Below are 16,984 nucleotides of genomic sequence, written 5' to 3'. Positions count from 1 at the left end.
AAAACTTTCTGCTTTGTAAGGGAAAACCCAAGCTTACCACAGACTGGAAGATATAATAAAAACTAAATAATTGGGGGAGATGAGGGAGAGCATTACTGTGGCCAAGTAAGTTGGTTAAGATCTGATGGCATTTTAAATTTCTATAATCTCCCACATCTATTTTAATAATTTCGCTAGTGTTATTAATGATTTGTTTTTCTTATTAGAGTTTAAAAAGTGATTTACAACATAACTACCATCATGCATTTAGTTACCTGGTAACAATATGACAGACAATTTTTCTATAGCAGCTTTCTGAAGGAATCTTTTTATAATAAGGTATCCTATATAATAAAGAGCTAATATGCAAATGGTCATCACACCGTCACACCGTCATGCCATAACGGCTCAGACACTCAACACTGCGAAGAGAAGAATGGGGATCAGCCAGGCAAAAATGAGCTTGCGAGAGGAATGGGGACCAGCCAGGCACAAATGAGCTCGCGAGATAGGAATGGGGACCAGCCAGGCTGCGGCCCAGGAGAGGGACAAGCCTCCCGCCCTGTGGTCCTGGTTGTCAGCGGCTGGAGCTGCGGCCAGGGAGAGGGACAAGAGGCATGCCCCATGGTCCCGGGTGCCAGCGGCTGCGCCTGCACCTGCGGCCCTGGAGAGGGACAAGCCGCACGCCCTGTGGTCCTGGGCACCAGTGGCTGTGCCTGCAGCCTGGGAGAGGGACAATCTGCACACCCCACGGTCCTTGTGGTCCTGGGCGTCAGTGGCTGTGCCTATACCTGTGACCCAGGAGAGGGACAAGCCGCCTGCCCCGTGGTCCCGGGGGCCAACGGCTGCGCCTGCAGTCTGGGAGAGGGACAAGCCACCCGCCCCACGTTCCTGGGTGCCAGCGCCTACGCTGCAGCCCGAGAGAGGGACAAGTCGCCCACCCCACGGTCCCAGGCGCCTGCGGCTGGCCCGGGGAATAGTTGGCCCAAGTCCTGGGTGCCTGCGGCAGGCCAGAGGGAGGGAAGCTTGGATCCCGGGTGCCTGCGACCGGTCAGAGGAGGGAATCCTGGGTCTCGGGTGCGGGGCAATGCAGAAGTGGTTAGGGGTGATCAGGCCAGCAAGGGAGCAGTTAGGGTCAATCAGGCTGGTAGGAGAGCAGTTAGGGGCTATCATGCAGGCAGGCAGGTGAGCGGTTAGGAGCCAGTGGTCCTGGATTGTGAGAGGCAGTTGGACATCCCCCGAGGGGTCCCGGATTGGAGAGGGTGCAGGCCGGGCTGAGGGATTCCCTCCCATGCACGAATTTTGTGCACAGGGCCTCTAGTTGGAAAATAAAATGTGAAGCCTATTAAACTCCATCTTTGAGTTCTTTAAAAAAGGGACAGTATATAAAGTAATAATAAATACAGTGTTAAATGCACCAGTTCATCCAAGTTTTCAGCATTAACAATGTATTTTTATAATTGGGGAAAATTTTTAGATAATTTAAAATTTTTTTTTTATTTTTATTGATTTCAGAGAGGAAAGGAGAGGGAGAGAGAGATAGAAACATCCATGATGAGAGGGAATCATTGACTGGCTGCCTCCTGCATGCCCCACACTGGGGATCGAGCCCACAACCTGGGCATGTGCCCTTGACCTGAATCAAACCCGGTACCCTTGAGTCCACAGACCGCCCTATACACTGAGCCAAACCGGCCAGGGCAGATAGATGTAATTTTTAAAAATAGATTTGAAATACAGAACTTGAGAGTTTTAAATGGCAGACCTCATTCATTCCCGTTTATATTACCAATTCTAAGTCTGGCTTTAAAATCATAAGTTTGAAAAAGTGCTTCTTAATGGTATTTATTATTTAAAGCTGCTGCATTTTTCTCAATAAAAAATTTAGCTAAAATTTACCTATTATAAATTCTTGGTCTCTAAATCTAGGGATTATTAGTTAAGTGCATTTTAATTGTATTTCCATAAGACTTCTGTTTAAATTTTTAAAATTGTACCCTGCCATCTAGTTATGTAGCTAAAATATATATGTAAGCAACATATTAGAACTGCATATTTATTTCAAATGAAAAAAAAAAACACCCTACCTTGGGCCAGATTTTTTTTTGTAAATTATCTAATATTGATACACTTAATATACATTAATTTTCCTTCTTCCCCTGGTAATGGAAAATAGCTTATTATAAGACCTGAAAATGTTGGACATTTTCTGTTAAGACTTTTATCAACTTTTCATTAAATTAAAATGCTTTCCAAAAAATCCTTTTTAAATTTTCAAATGCCTCTATTTTCCCTAAGGCCAATTATTATAGTTGAAAAATAAGATGAAAGGAGAAACATTTTGATTAGCTTGAGCTGAATGAGATGTCACCCCAAAGGAACAAGTCCTGAGACCGGTGAGTGCAATCACTGCTCCTTTCCTCCCAGCCTTCCTGAAGTTGGCGTGTGTGTGTGTGTGTGTGTGTGTACGCACACGCGCGCGCGCGCGCGCGAGAGAGAGAGAGAGAGAGAGAGAGAGAGAGAGAGAGGGAAGAGAGAGCAAGGGCTCCTCTGTCTGGAGAGACCTAAGAACAGCAGAGGAGGGGAGAGGGTGGTGTAGAGAGGCTTGTGTCTCTCCAGAGAACTACAGAGCCATCTGTCCGGAAAACTCAGGATGACAGGCTTCTAAGTATCCTGCAAGTGTCCTCAGTGTATAGCCACGTTTGTTTCCTCCTTCCTTTTTAGTGCTGTCTTATTAATCCATCGTGTTCCTTTTTCTTCTAGTTTTGAAATAATACCCTTTTAACTTCAACTAAGAGTGAACTGACAAGTTGAGAATCATTTCACATTCAAGGAATATAACCTGAAGTCTCTAGTTAACTTTTAAACATTATGATGAAAGGGGAAAAAACATGAATTGTGCTTTGTGTTCTTATGGCTCTCAACTGTAACTACATATTTTTCACACAGATATCCTATCTAATAAAAGAGTAATGTGCAAATTGACTGTGCCTCTGCTACATCCACAAGCCACACCCACCAGCCAATCAGGAGCAAATATGCAAATAAACCCAACCAAGATAGCTGCGACCACAGAGAGCAGGAGGGAGGCTTGGGTTTCCCCAGCAATGCAGGAAGCCTAGCTTTCCACCTGCCCTTGCTGGCCTTGGCAGGGGGTGGAGCCGGGCAATCGGAGCCAGCTGGGGGTCCCCTGCCAAGGGCCCGAGCCTTGGCCAGAGGCTTGCGGCCTTGACTGGGGGCGGAGCCAGGCGATCGGAGCCAGCTGGGGGTCCCCTGCCCAGGGCCCGAGCCTCGGCCAGAGGCTTGCGGCCTTGGCCGGGGCGGAGCCTGGCGATTGGAGGGAGCTGGGGGTCCCCCGCCCAGCGCCCGAGCCGAGCCTAGGCCAGAGGCTTGCGGCCTTGGCCGGGGGCGGAGCCAGGCGATCGGAGCCAGCTGGGGGTCCCCTGCCCAGGGCCGGAGGCTTTAGGCCTTGGCAGGGGCGGAGCCGGTGATTGGAGGGAACTGGGGAGGCCCCCTGCCCAATCTCCAAGGCTTTAGGGGCGGAGCCGGAGATTGGAGGCCATCGGTGTGAATTACAGAGGAAACACCATTTCTGACTGCTCATTGGCTAAGCTCCCTGTATGCCACTGGTAATATTCTTAGTAACTTGGGTATAAGAATCCAAAAAGGTGGTCTAGGGCTTTCCACCACACTCCTGGAGAAAAAAACGAAGGTCCGCTGCTGGAGGGCTAAGAAATGTCATATCCTGCCCTACACGGTTTGGCTCAGTGGATAATGCCTAGGTTTGTCAACCACAGGGTCTGGGTTCGATTCTGATCAAGGGCATGTACCTAAGTTGCAGGCTCCTCCCTGGCTGGGGCCCAGGTCAGGGCTCATGCAGAAGGCAACCAATCAAAGTGTTCCTCTCACTTTGATGTTTCTCTCTGTCTTTCCCTTTCTCTTCCACATTCTCTAAAAATCAATGGAAACATATCCTCAGGTGAGGATTAAAAAAAAAAAAAAGAAAGAAATGTCATATTCTATGAAAGACACATCGTGAAAATGCCTAAAGAAAGTTGTCATTTTTTCATGGTGAAGGAACCGGAGTCCGTGTTGATGAAAACACCTTGGTGGCTGCAGTGACTGGCAGTGGCTGCAGCAGCGGGGTGATGGGGCTGGTGCCTTTCCCTGATCAGCCCAGTTGTCTCCCACAAAGGGAGGCCAGACTGCAGCTTAGGCCCGCTCCCCATAGGACATCCCCTGAGGGCTCCCAGTATGTGAGAGAGGGCAGGCTGGGCTGAAGGGACCCACCCCCCTGCAGTGCACAAATTTAGTGCACTGGGCCCCTAGTAATGAGATAACATCCAAACCTGAGAATGTTTTTTTTAATCCTCACCTGAAGATATTTTTTCTATTGATTTTTAAGGAGAGTGGAAGAGAGAGGGAAAGACAGAGAGAAACACCGATGTAAGAGAAACACATTGATTGGTTGCCTCCTACACGAACCCTGACCAGGCTTCAGGCCTGAGGAGGAGCCTGCAACCACAGTACGTGCCCTTGACCAGAATTGAACCCAGGACCCTTTGGTCCACAGGCCAAACCGGCTAGGGCCAAACCTGAGAATATTAACAAATACTTAAATAGGTAGTATCACCAAAAACAACTTATAGGAATTGCAAAGTCAATTTCATCAATTTTTTTTCCTCAGTGAAATGAAGTATTATTAGCAATACATGAAATGTCCTATAAGCCACTGACTTCATCTTTCTTTTGGAGTTTCAGCACATTCTGGAAAACAATCTTTGGCATGAGCTTTTTGGTCACTGCTTAGTGACTTCTATTCAGCAACTTTAAAAACACTTAATAGGACAGTTTTTAAACTGAGGAGTAATATGCAAATGTCCTATGAACTTGCCTAGCCAGTGGTCAGCAAACTGCGGCTCGCGAGCCACATGCGGCTCTTTGGCCCCTTAAGTGTGGCTCTTCCACAAAATACCACGGCCTGGGCGAGTCTATTTTGAAGAAGTGGCGTTAGAAGAAGTTTAAGTTTAAAAAATTTGGCTCTCAAAAGAAATTTCAATCTTTGTACTGTTGATATTTGGCTCTGTTGACGAATGAGTTTGCCGACCACTGGCCTAGCCCATCCAGGCCTGAAAGTGAGCTTGAACAAGGAAGGACTTCCCTTCACCACCTCCCTGCTAGTGGCCTGAAAAAGTCTAAAAGAATAGAGTTCGGATAACAAATGACATACCCGTATTTTCCTTATCTTTAGCTCGGTCTCACAAGAAGTTTGTTTCCAGGTGAATACTAGACACCTGGCAAAGGGACCAGCCAATCAACCTGGATTAACAAACCCTGTGCTTGCAGATGCTGTTGAGTGTCCCTTCCCCTCTCCTTAGAAAGTTGAAAGAAGGACAAAGAGGCTTTTACAGAATAGGAAACAGTAAAATCCAATCAGAATTTCAGCGGGAAATTTTGAAAAAAGTCAAGCTGACAAAAGCGATCTATTCCAATGTAATAGATATTTTAGGACTATATGTATCTCCTCCTTTAAAGAATGAAAATAGCATCATTAAGCAATAAAAACAATATATGAGAAATTTTGAGATATGTTAACTACTATTATCTTGGTTAAAGTATTACAAAGTTGTAGAAAAATTAAAGAATGCTTTATATTTCTGCCTTTGGAACTGTTAAACTGCAGAAATACTATGGTTTGAGAACTATTTTATTCACTTAAATGTTTTTGAGTACCTACTACATGTGAAGCACTGCACCAAGGACAGTCGGGCATACAGAAATGAGAAAGTATGAATCTTACCTCACCGAAACCGTCAGCCTAGAAAAACATGATAAAGATACATAACTACTGTGAAAGGAACATACCGACGGATGTCACAGGAGATTTGCAGATAAAATGATAAAGAATTCAGAAGGTGAAGAGCTTCCTTTTGGATGAGTGGCAGGGGCAGGGCAGGGGGTAAAGGGGGGGGCGGTTAGGGCAGGCGTATGAATTGCAGTAACTGAAAGTAAGGGCAGAGCAAGAGATGGAAATAGAGAGAAAGACATATGGAAGCTATTGCAAAGACCAAGCTGCAAGTTACTTAGCAGCTGACTGGATATTAGAGGCAAAGGAAGAGAGGATGGTAAAACACAAGCTAAGGACTGGGAACACATGGAGTTCAAAGTGTCTGCAGGAAATCCTGATGGAGATTTGGAGGCCGAAGATGGAGACTTGGGAACCATCCACATGGTGCTCACTGTTGAAAGCCCATATATTCCCAAGTGAGAAAGGGAGGTCAATTCTTGAAACAGCACTGACATTTTCAACAGTCTTGAATAAAGTCTTTCTTGTTGTTTTAACAAGTGTCAAAAACACTTTTCTTTCATAGTTGCCTACCTTTCTTTCCCCTAGAGCTGAATGAGATTCCCAAATTCCTCATAAGTAAGTATGACACAGCACCGTGGCTGGACGAGATGGTGTAGACCAGGGTTAAAGAGCGGGCATCTCCAACGCTCTCTCAATAAACCTCTGGTAAGAGGAGGGCCACCAACAGCTCAGGATGGTGCTGAGAGGGTCCCAAAGTTGAGGAAAGGCTTTCTTACTCAGAATAGGAAAGCATGACGGTGACCTAAGGGAAATGACCCAAAGGAGAGGGTGAAACTAATGATACAAGACAGAGAAAAACGAATCCCATGCTTACTACTTTCAAATTTCTGAATTATATCTTTCTGAAAACCACCTCAAATTCTTTCTGGAACAATGAGAGGTATTAACAAGTAACAAATAAAAATATTCTTTTACCCATTTAAAAATATGAATGATTAAACTGTCATTTATATCTGCTCTCTTAATAAACATAAACACTAACAGGAATGTTGATGCAGCACACAAATTTATTATTATGAGAGAGAGATTATATTGTTTTTATTTTCAAACCTCTAAGAGGTTAAGTTGGCCATTTTCATATTGAATTGCCATTCAATTTGATTATGTTCCCTACTGTGAGGGTAAAACATGAATAGACCAAGCTAATTTATGTGTGATTCCTTTGTACCACTGAAACGAAAAGGAACAACAGTTTAATGAAGTGGAATTTGTTATCTAATTATGCCAAATAATTTGGAAACATCTGCTGGTGGTTAGTAATACTATAGTTAAACCTCAAAGAATCTGCTCCCAGAAAGATTTCCAATTTATTCAAGCCTTTGTTAGCATCCAGTTGGGGACTCCATATTAGAATATGGAAGCAAGGGATGATATAATGCACATTTACTCTTTTTTTTAAAAAAAAAAAAAAGACAAACAAATGAATAAAAAAATAATGAAAAAAATCAAAGGAGTGCATCATATGGATTTGTGCCTTAAAATTAACCCCAAAATTTAAGAAATATAGTAAACTACTGTAATATCAATTCATTCAAATGTTTACAAGGAGCTGGTATGCATCAGACACTGGCAGTTGTTAAATATACAAAGACATCCATAGCTTTCCCATTAGGAAATCACCAAATGGGAAGACAGGGGAATATAAACTACAGTAATCATTAACCCTTTGCACTCGCTTGCTTTTTTCTAGATTCCTTTATTCTAATGCTAACCATGTTGAGTCACACTCGCCATCCGAGTGCAAATTAAATCACCACATGACAAGTAGCAGGGCGGAAATGTGTGCAGGGCACTACGGATGCAGAAGAGGCATAACGAACTCACCAAGACTACTTAGAAGAGATGACTGCTCAAGCTGAGGTTTGCCAAGACGTGTAGTGGTGAGTGAGGCAAAGAGGGCTTGGGAAATAAGTACAATCCCTTCTGGACACGTACAGGTGGTTCAGTGTGGCAGAAGAGTAGCCTCTGAGGGGGACAGAGTAAGAGATGAGGCCAGTCGGGTAAGCAGGGGTCCTGACTTGACAGCCTTATATGCAAGCTAAGGAATTTGGACTTAATGGTAATAGGGATTCGCTGGAGGATTTTAAGTAGGGAAGTGACTTGTTAGACTAAACAATTTCTAAGAGGCAGGTTTAAATTCCCAATTATGGACTTTAACATAATAAACAAGAATAACCCAAAATAACAAAGGAGGAAAAAAAGTAAATGAAAACAAAAGTTTAAATTGAGTCAAGGTTATTCACAGGCTAAGTATATAGAGTGACAGTCCATTGTTGCATGTCCACTGACGGATTCATTCATTCATCTACTCAATAAACCTGGATTGAGCACCCGCTATGTGCCAGACATTGAGCATACAGTTCTTGATATGTAAGTGCCATGAGGGCAGGGGCTAGATCTGATTAATTCTGGATTACCTCCCAAAGGAAAAGTAAGCACTGCCTGTTAGCCAGTGTACTTTTCACATTTTCAGAATGTAATAGAAAGTATCAAGTGTCCAGCACTAGCAGAAGTGTATCTGGTCTCCACAGCATATCCCTGAACTATGTCTGCACCAGAGCATTCTCAGACAAAGTCTACAATGGGACGTGGCGTGTATTTAGCCACACACATAAAGAGAAATTCTGCAGACTACTTTTCCAAGTGAGCCCATGGACTTGTGTAATAAAGAAATGGAGAAACTCTGCTGGTATCTTGGATCTTTGTTAATATTTATAATAACAAGTAGTGACAATATTAGCTACTCTGTATCTTCGACCACTGCATCAGGACCTTATATACACGATCTCATTTATCTCTGTGTGAATGGGAAAAGGGAACAGCCTCTGTTTACACGTGAGGAAAACAAGACGGGAACATAGAGGTGACTCCTGGCAGAGAAAGGATTAATTCCACATGCTATGGACGTATCCTCCACCAGCTTTCCATCTCACTCAGACTGAGGTAAGGGCTCAGCTGTGAAGTCCTTGCCCTGGTTATATAATCTGTGACCCCAATATTCCTCCATCCCCCAGGCAGCTCTCTTTCCTCATCTCCTACCACTTTCCCTGGCTTACTCCACTCCCGCCATGTTGCCCTTTCTAGTTTTCAAAACTGCCCAGCACATTCCCCAACTTCCTTCAAGTTTCTCCTCAAAATTCACCTTAGCTGTGCTGTCATCACTGAATACTCTGCCACAAAACTGGCCCCTTCCCCTTCCCCCTGCTTTATTTTTTTTAAAATATATTTTATTGATTTTTTACAGAGAGGAAGAGAGAGGGATAGAGAGAAGCATCGATGAGAGAGAAACATCGATCAGCTGCCTCTTGCACACCCCCTACTGGGGATGTGCCCGCAACCAAGGTACATGCCCTTGACCGGAATCGAACCTGGGACCCTTGAGTCCACCGGCCGACGCTCTAGCCACTGAGCCAAACCGGTTTCGGCCCCCTGCTTTATTTTTCTTCATAGCACTACACATTTTTTAGTCGTCTGTCTCCCTCCACTGTGGACATAAATTCCTTGACAACAGGAACTAACAGATCCCCAGCACATATTAGGTACCCAAAATTCATTGAACAGATGAGTAAACAAATCGCAAAGTAGAAAAACACATACCACGCCTCAGAGGTACTCTTCAGAAAAATTAAGAAACAGTATACACTTCTTGTTTTTACTTCCTTCTCTCACTCTCTGGTTCATCTATTCCTTCCCCCAATCCCAAGTGTGCCATGTTTTTATACTGTTCTGTGCTTATATGCTATGCTTTTATACCCACTATGGTCCCTCTTAGTAGTACCCCAACCTCTAAATAAATACTTCTGCCATTTTCTTTTATCTCAGTGTAGCTCTCTGAGTCAAAATGCATGCCCTGCCTTACTAGTGTAAGATCTTCAGTTCATAAATTAAAATCATTCTTTCATACTATATGAAGACAAGTACATATATTTAGCATGTTATTCCTCATAGGTAACATGCTGAAGATCATGCTTTAGTGTTAATATAACGCTGTACAATTCATTCACAGGGAAGGCCTGCAGGGGAAATAGTTCGGTTGTTAGATGTTTATATATCCCTCAAACGGACATTTACACCACTTGCCTGTCACGTGTCCTACCTGGCACAAGTCACTTCAAATCCCAAAAACATCTGACAAACTAATTTCACTGACATTAAGGAGCTAAAAAACAACCACAAAGTTCTATATATAGGCACACATACTACACGGGCTGAAGATATGTGCTAAGGGCAGAAATGGGAAAATCAGGAACGATGAGCAGTTTAAGGAAGGGGCCCCACTCAATTTCTGAAATGTCAAGTTTGTGGTCATAAAAATCTATCAAAGCAGAGACATATTTCTTGGACTGCATCCTTCTTCTGCTTGCTTTACACCTAGAAATATACAGGCCCGTGACGTCTAGGTGAGAGTCGGCGTGGAAAGGGAAAGGAGCAGCCTCCCGTGCGGCTGGAACACAATGAGGTGGTCCCTGCCACACCACTCAGCAGCTGGCCACAGGCCGCCCGACTCACCTTCCCTCCGCCCACAGGTCACGCCATTGTCCCAATTAACTCTTTCCAAGAAGTGCTTATTTTTCTACATTTAAAACAATTCCAAAGACGTAGAGGCATTTTTAACCTACCAATTTTCACTTTTGTTTTTTGTTCCTTGGGAAATAAAAGGAAAAAAATCTTTCTAAAACCATGAAAAGTCCTAAAGGTTCCCAGATATAAAACACTCTTAAAAATAGTACTTTGTTTTTTTACAGTTAAAATGAAGTAAATTTTCCTTCTAATCAATCTGCCCCCACCCTGATTTTTTTTAAAATTAATAACAACTTATATTGAGAATTCACATACCATAAAAATTTACCCTTTTAAAGTATCCAATGTAGTGGTTTTTAGTATATTCACAAAGTATTCAAGCTGTATGGTTTTAAAAATAAGGAGCCAAATTAGAAATGTATATCTGTACCTTATTTTCTCAGACTTTATTTTTTTCAATATGATTTTCAATGTAAAATATGGTCACACCACCCTATTTTCCTAGTTTCTTCCTATTCTGTTCTTAAGGGTAGTAGAATTATATTAATAAAAATCAAAATTTATGGGAACCATTTTCTACATAAGAATGACTTATGACTGGTACCTTGGTTGTAATGCCAGGCTCCAGGACTTGTCTTGCACTGCGTTTGCACAGGAAGTTCAATAACTTCATTTAGTTTTATATACTGCAGATAAGTAATAAAGTCTGTTAAAGGTGCTGTTGCTGATACTTTATGTAAGATTGACAAAACATCAACTACCCATATCAAAGGGTATTATTACTAGAGGGACTTAGAGAAAAGCTACACACACCCAACCTCACACCAGGAACTCTTTGTTATGGCTGTTCTCAAGGTGACAGTAACTGAGGTAAAACCAATCTGATGAAAAATGTGTAACCTATACTAATGTCATTCCTTCAGAACTATTATTATCTGACATACAAAGCATGACCAAACAATATTTTTCTGCCTAATTCTCTTCTGGTAGCTTCACATTAGTATAAAACATGCATTCTCAATGGGTGATAATGCCCTCAAGGGAGCAAAGATTGACTTTTGGGAGTCAAAAAAAACCACAAACTTACTTTTTATGCCTAAAGCAGATATACCACACAGTCCGTAAACAGGTAATACAGTATATCTGTGGTTATATTAAAGTTTCATGGAGAGAACTGAGAAAATGTCTAAAAGGCATCGTGTGGACAGTGATTTTTTAAAAAAGGTTGAGAAATGGTGATGTAAAAGAAACTTTTCTTAACAAATATGTCAACTTTTTATAATTATACACATCACTATCTTTTGTCTTCAAAGATTGGGCTGCTATAGGATGGCTACTTGCAAGAACAGATGTGACTCAAAAAACTGCATTCCTTGTACACAGATGGTGACTATCAGAGTTATAGCAACTATAATTCTTTTATTTCTCTTACATAGGCCCAAATCTCCAACGATTAAAAGAAAACTTTTAAAGCTGAAGTATTAAGTCTTTGATCAGTAAAAGAAGGACTATGAACAAGTACACAAATAAGAATGGCGATGTTAGGAAGTAGCTGGGCTCTCACCATTGGACCACCCTGCTGCTCAGGTAACTCCCTCTCATACTCTTTGATGATGAAAGATAAAAATATTGGCAGAGGATGTACTCAAGTGGGAATTTCCTATAAAATTACCTTTGGGTCAAGCAAGTCATACTGCAAGTGTGCAACTGACCTGTCTTTCTTAAGATAAATTTTAGCAGCAGGACAGTCATGGGCAATCGGAAAATTTCCTAACTGCATCTCAAAGAATACACCACTGCCACTGGATCCAAAGGATCTCTATAAAGATGCCCACAGGCCAGCGTGTCAGGGTACTGAGAGATGCCACATGAAGTGGCATGATGCAAGATTTCCATGCAGTAGAAGAGTCTGAGGAAAGAAGATAAGTCATTTCAGTGAAATCTCAAGAATGAGCAGTGCTCTATGGTAGTGATATGGTGACTATATGGTAATGAGAGGGAAAAGATAAAAGGGGAGAGGGGGCAACCCCAGAGCCAATTCCACCCACACAGAGAAGAGAGTTATTGAGGGCTCAGCCAGTCCAGCTGAACTGTAACTGAGTTACCAATCTCATCATTAGGTCCTGGCTGTACACACCAGCCCCACTTAGTTATAAATGACAGAAATTCATACCAAGAGATGACTTGGGGGATGCTTTTTCACCCAACTCTGTCAACTAGAGCGCTACAGGGTGGCCAATCAGGATTTTCTGTCAAGTACACCTGCTAAAAAGTCCTAAATTAGATGACCTGAGACTTTCCTTCAAGCCCAGCAATTATTAAAAGAACATGTGCTTCTCTGTCAAGGTACGTTCTAACAAAGCTTGCATAGAATTAGGTAGTCAGGTCCAAGTGGTACATTCTGGAAGGCAAACTCTAAGACAGGGACCATGTCTCTTGCACACCGCTATATATATTTGTTGAGTGACCAGAGTATGAACTACACTAGGTAACTTTTTTATATGAGGATTTAAAAATTATCAATGCTGATGTCTGAAGGGTGGGTTCTGAAAATTGAATTAAAATTCTTGGAAAATTCCTGAACCTTTAAAAATGCATATTTTCAACTCCCAGATAAGACTGTAAAATCAGGAAAGATTAGAGTCTGGTCTTTCACAGAATAGGGCAGAAATTTGCATTAAAAATATCCTTTTAAGCATAAAGGAGGTGATTAATAGTGTACAGAAGAGAAGACATTCTTCACTCTTCAGCTTAACTTGATAATTATTTTACTGAGGTCCTACAACATTAAAATAAAAATATTACATGTATATAAATGTAAAACTGTAGTAATTTTAGAGGCTCTCATTTTTTTTTGTTTGTTTTTAATTGAGCTAACTTTCACTAACTTCCTATAAAAAGAACACTCTTGACGATTATAAAACCTGGATGGCAATGTAAAACAAGAGCAAAAACACTAGATTCTATTGCTGGGTGCTATGCATTGAATTGTATCCTCCCCACAAATTCATATGTTGAGGCCCTAACCCCCAATGTCACAGTATTTGGACAGGGGTCCTTTGGGAGGTAGTTAGGATTGGATGAGGTCATGAGGGTGTGACCCTCATGATGGGATTAATGCCCTTCTAAAAAACCGGAGAGCTTGCTTTCCCTTCCCCACCATGTGTGGAGAATTAGCTGGTACCTTGGTCTTGGACTTCCCAGCCTCCCAAACAATGAGAAAGAAATGTCTGCTGTGTAACCAACCCTGTCTATGGTATCTTAGTATAGCAAGCCCAGCAGTCGGGGCTAACCAACTAACACACACCGGATATACAACACGGGGTCCTGACAATGGTTACTGTGGGGAGGCTCAGGCAGAAATCTACTGAGGTCTGCCTTTGATGACTGAGAAGTCACACCTGCCTCGTTTCTTGTTCCTACCTCCTCTTCACCTCCCGCTCACAGAACTTGACTATCTCATTGCTCCTCTGTTGTAAACTGGTTACCAAGAGTAAATATAAAGGGACAGGAGGTATTTAGGATTGAGACCAATTAGTGGACCAAATCCACTTCTTCTAACCCTTGAGGACTGCTCTTAACATATACAAAAGCTAATTTTGAAGAGGACAAGTTGGAGGAAATCCAGTATTTAATTTTAAGATAATGGTTTTCAAACTCAAGTGTGCCTAAGAATCACAGGGGAGTCCCTTTAAAGTCCCATCCCCCCCCCCCCCCCCCCCGAAAGGCAGGTGCTGTTGGTCTCTTGGAAAAGGAATCAACGTTTTTAACAGGCATCTCAGATGACTGATGAGTGGAGTGCAACCACATTTCTGAGAGCAGCTGCTGCTCTATCGTTACTGGAAAAATAGCCTCTACACACAGGTGTAGTTTGCTTTATAACCGAGGAATGTTCTTAAAAATTGTAACCAAACTGGATTTTGTAAACTAAATTATATTTTCTCACAAGATAAATTTAAATTTTTAAAGACACTTGTTTCACATTAAGGGTGAGATGGCTTCTTATACATTCTTCTAAAGGTCAAATTCCATATTCTTTCTTTCCTTACCTCCACTCAGGAGTTAAAGATTTCACAATTTAGGAATCCTTTTAGGAACCTTATCACATACTCCTCAATTTATCTGTTTTACTCACCAGGAATGTGAGAATTCTAAAAGTGGTTAATTTGTAAACATAACCTTTGAAAACAAATTTGAAAATGCAGACTATCTCTTTAGGAAGGACAATAAATTTAGTCAGAAATAGTTTTAAAGAGAAATTTACTGCTATGTATTAGCACCAACAGTGTAAGATAAATGCTTCTTCAAAAGAAAATAACTATGAGTAAAACCTTCTATCATTTTTCAAACAAAAAAGTCACTACTTAAGGAAAATGCTTCTAAGTAATGCAGATTAGATACAATGTATTGGGAAACAGTGAGATTTTTATTATTTCTTTCAGACAAAAAAGAATACTTTAAAGCACCTATGGGGAACCAACACAAAGTAAGAAATGTTACTTCTAGTACTGTGGGTATTTGGACATCGTAAACAGCCCTCGATTGAAAACTGGCAAATTGTGTTCTAGGCTCCGTTTTGCCACAAAAAGGCCATATAACCTTGATCAAACCTTTCTGGGTCTAAATTTAATTCCTAAAATAAGATGGTTACATAAAAGTAACTCTTTGATTCCAGCAGATTAATTCACTCTTAAGTATTTACATCAAAAGGCATTTGTGGTATGTGATGCATGATCAAATGACATTATTAAAACGTAACTGGAAACTTGATATTGTGAGTAACTTACTAAGACTGTTCTTGTAGCTATCAGTTACATGCCAATGTACTTTGTTTCTTTGAAAAACTGAATACTTTGAACATGCCAATTTTCACATACTGTATGTATTGAGTTTTCTGAGAGCAAGGTACATATGTACCATAAGCTGTTTCTGTAAAAGGAAGGAATGTATCTTTTCAGTAACTTCTTTCCAACCCATTGTCATTTCTAAGAAAAAAACAAAAAACAAAAACAAAAAAAAAAAACACCTTGAAGTCTTAACCACCCAAACAATAGTGTTGCAGTAATTACATCACAGAAATAACATTTCTTTCCTGAAATACTCAACGATATTCTCCCGAGATTACTTACTTCCAGTAACCAACTTTCTTCTGTCTGCTGTCCTATGTTAGAGCAAACATTTTCATTTTTAACGAATACGTTCACCACTTACTCTAGTTTTCAACGGAATATACCGCCTCCAAAAAAAAAATCCCCCCCAAAAATCCAACAGGAATCAACACATGCATTTGGCAATTCCTGAGAGGTTAGGATGCACAGACATCTTGTTCAAAATAAATAAACTTTCCAAGATCTTTATTTGTCGACTTGAGAAACGTAGGATTGGAAACAACCAGCCAACGACGCTCCCAAGTTGGCATCTTAGGGAACCCTCCCGTTTACAAAACACCCAGGACCTCAGAGCCTCCCGCACCAGAATGGGCCAGGGGAGCACACGCCCATCGGCCCTGCCTGGAAAGGGAACAATGGGAGAGGCGCGAGGGAGCGAGCCCGGCGCCCCGGGCGCCCCAACTTCCCAGCCGCGACCCGCGCTCCACACCGCGCGCGCCGTCCGCGCCCCGGGCGCCCCCGGCCCCCGCCCCCGAGCTGCGGGGCGCGGCCCACCTGCGGCGGCGCGGGCCAAGGACTGCACTTACCAAACAGGGTCAGGGCCATGGTAAAGGCGCTCGCCGACGGCTCGCTGCCGCCCGCCAGTCCACGCGCTGCTCCCAGGCCGCCCGGAGGTCACCGCACCCGCCTGCGGCGCTCACACCTCGGAGGGAGTCGGGAGTCGGAGGGGCGTGGCGGACGCCGGCGCGCCGGGAGGCTGCAGGCCGGGACGCAGGCGGCCGCTGCAAGAAAAAGTTATTTACGCGTTATTGTCGGACGCCCCCGGCTCAGGGGAGACCCGCTAGCCCGCGGCGAGCGGGCACTTGTCGCTGCCATCTGTGCACCAGCGGAGCGCGCGCGGGAGGTACCTGCCAGGCGGGGAGGCTGGGCCGCGGCGAGGGGCCGGCGGGGAGGCGGCGCCGCGGTGGGCGACGGCGCGGGGAGAGGAGCAGCCTCGCAGAGCCCCCGGCGGGGCGCGCTCACTCCGCATCCCGCGGCCTGGCAGTCGCCATCTTGCGATAGCGTCTCCCGCTGGATCGGCCGCTGCGCCCCCTCTCGCCTCCCCACCGGGCGGCGGAGCTGCGTGCGTTCCCATGGCAACGGGCGCGCGCGCGCGCGGGGGGCGGTCGGGGGCGCGCGCCCCTCCAGCCCGGGGCCAGGAGCTGCGGCCCGCGCCGCCGGGTGAGCGGCCTCCGGGAGTCCGACGGGGCGGAGCGGGGCGGGGTGCGTGTGAGCTGAAATCCCAGGTTTGTTGGTGTGTTTTTTTCCATGAATGGGATTTGAGGAGGCGCAGAGGAGAGGAACACCGAGCTGTTCCTCCAAAGCGGGAGAGTCACTAGGTGCTCCGTGGACACAGGGACCCAGCCAGGGTCACCTGGGGATGGGGTCGTGTGAGGACAGTCTCTCCCCTGGCGCCCACGGGGTTCACGCGGAGTCTGGGGCGAGTGGCCCGAAGCCGCAGGACTCG

The 16,984-nt window shown here is 43.8% G+C and overlaps 1 protein-coding gene across 1 annotated transcript in view; it reads right to left on the bottom strand.

Moving 5' to 3' along the window:
- CHN1 (chimerin 1) overlaps positions 1-16,557 on the bottom strand; it is a 162,978-nt gene extending 146,421 nt beyond the window's left edge. Inside the window, exons 1-2 of the mRNA XM_079782394.1 lie at positions 16,386-16,557; positions 16,065-16,259 (exon numbers count right to left, since the gene is read on the bottom strand). Coding sequence (XP_079638520.1) covers positions 16,065-16,083 — 19 coding nt within the window. The 5' untranslated portion in view covers positions 16,084-16,259; positions 16,386-16,557. The remainder of the gene's footprint in view (positions 1-16,064; positions 16,260-16,385) is intronic.
- Positions 16,558-16,984: the final 427 nt, after the last annotated feature.

The sequence above is a fragment of the Cnephaeus nilssonii genome, assembly GCF_951640355.1.
Source record: "Cnephaeus nilssonii genome assembly, chromosome: 10".
Taxonomy (NCBI): domain Eukaryota; kingdom Metazoa; phylum Chordata; class Mammalia; order Chiroptera; family Vespertilionidae; genus Cnephaeus; species Cnephaeus nilssonii.
This window is presented reverse-complemented; position numbering and strand designations above follow the sequence as displayed.